Raw genomic sequence first — 1962 nt, forward strand, 5'->3', positions numbered from 1 at the left:
GTCACGGCGTGTGTCACACACGGGCAGTGTGTCACAGCGTGTGTCACACACGGGCAGTGTGTCACAGCGTGTGTCACACACGGGCAGTGTGTCACGGCGTGTGTCACACATGGGCACGGGGACACTGACACTGTCACCCCATGTGTCACACACTGACATTGTCACCTTGTGTGTCACACACTGTCACTCCGTGTGTCACACACTGACACTGTCACCCCGTGTGTCACACACTGACATTGTCACCCCGTGTGTCACACACTGACACCCCGTGTGTCACACACTGACACCCCGTGTGTCACACCAGCCCCGGCGCCCCGCGGGGGCTCTGGGGACGCGGCCGGTGGCTCGGGGACAGGGTGGCAGGCAGCGAGCCCCGGCCGTGAGCGCAGCCCGTGTCCCCTGGCGTGTCCCCACGCACCGGTGATCTCCACGTGGCGCTTGCGGAAGGCGCTGAGCACGGAGCCGTCGCGGCGCCGCAGGAGGGGACTGCTCCTCCGCTCCGCCACCTTCTGCTTCAGCCGCGACCGCACCTTCAGGTTGGGCTCCGAGGCTGGGGACCCCGAAACGTGTCACCCGGAGGTGGCCGCGGCACCCCCGCGGGTGCGGCGCCCCCCGCCCGCACCCACCGGTTTTGCGGAGCGGGAAATCATCGCGGCCGTCGTAGGTGCCGAGGAGGGGGAGCTTGTAGGACGGGGGGGTCCCCGGGCTGCCGGTCTGGGGGGGGGAACTCTGGTCCAACGAGGTGTGGTGAGCCCTGGAGGGGGTGAAGGCGGCAGAGACCCCGCTAGAACACCCGTGTCACCCTCACGGTGCCTCGGAGACGGTCCTGAGGGGCTCGGGGGGCACCTACCAACATTTGGGGTGCTGGGGGAGGGAATGGTTGGGGGCGCCGGGGCCCGACTCCTTCGTTTTGCTGAGCAGGAACTCCTGGAGCTTCAGCTTCACCTCGGTGCTGGCGATGGCGCCTGGGGACACGGGGGGCTCAGGGGGACAGCACCCCCCACACCCCTCCCTAGAGCCCCTGTCCCGCTGCACCCCCCGGCCGGCACAAGCACCCCAATCCCCCCGCCCCACCGCCCCCGGCCCCCGCTCACTGTCACGGCCGCGGTCCTTGGGGCGCAGGCTCTGGAGCTGCTCCAGGCGCTGCTGCTCCAGCTCCTGCCGCTCCCGCTGCCGCTGCTGCTCCAGCTCCTGCTGCCGACGGGCGGCCAGGGCCTCCTGCTGCTGCTGTGGGGCGGGGGGCACCGCGCTGGGACCCCCGGCCCCTCCTCCTCACCTCCACCCCGCTCACAGCCCCGCCCCACCGCGCTGCCACCCCCGCTGTCCCCCCAATGGCTCTGTCACCCTCCATCGGCGACACCCCGCGGCTCCATCACTCCCGGTGTCCCCCCCAAAAGGCCCCATCAACCCCAATATCCCACTCCGTGGCCCCATCCCCCTTCAACAGCTCCATCACCCCCACATTCCGCCCCCACAGCTGCCCCAGTACCCCCCCAAAATCCCCTTCCCCCCCAGACTGCTGACACCCCACGGCTCCACCAGCCCCAGTGGGTGACTCCCCACGGCTCCATCACCCCCAACAGCTCCATCCCCCCCCACCCACGACACCCCACATCTCCAGCACCCCCGAGCTCCCCCCCGGCCCGGCTCTGCCCCCCACCCACCTTGAGGTGCTTCTGGAGCTGGACCTGGTGCTGGCGGGTGAGGTGCTCGTGCTGCTTCTGGAACTCGGCGAAGAGCAGCTGCTTCTGGAGCTGCTGCTGCTGCTTCAGGGCCACCAGCTCCCGCTGCAGCTGCTGCTCCCGCGCCGCCGCCAGCCCCGCGTCCACCCCCGCCTCCGGCCCCGGCCCCTCCGGCCCCTCCGGCCCTGCCGGACACGCTGGGTCGGGGGGGAAAAGGGATGGGGACGTCCCGGGAATGACGGAGGGGGCTGGGAGTTGTTTAAAGGGGCAGTTTTGGGGT

The 1962-nt window shown here is 70.2% G+C and overlaps 1 protein-coding gene across 1 annotated transcript in view; it reads right to left on the reverse strand.

Moving 5' to 3' along the window:
• HDAC5 (histone deacetylase 5) overlaps window positions 1–1962 on the reverse strand; it is a 19542-nt gene that overhangs the window by 12463 nt on the left and 5117 nt on the right. The window contains exons 3-7 of the mRNA XM_033511666.1: window positions 1665–1957; window positions 1095–1227; window positions 851–965; window positions 627–754; window positions 260–550 (exon numbers count right to left, since the gene is read on the reverse strand). Of these exons, the coding sequence (XP_033367557.1) occupies window positions 260–550; window positions 627–754; window positions 851–965; window positions 1095–1227; window positions 1665–1957 (960 nt within the window). The remainder of the gene's footprint in view (window positions 1–259; window positions 551–626; window positions 755–850; window positions 966–1094; window positions 1228–1664; window positions 1958–1962) is intronic.

This window comes from Parus major, unplaced genomic scaffold (assembly GCF_001522545.3).
Source record: "Parus major isolate Abel unplaced genomic scaffold, Parus_major1.1 Scaffold421, whole genome shotgun sequence".
NCBI lineage: Eukaryota > Metazoa > Chordata > Aves > Passeriformes > Paridae > Parus > Parus major.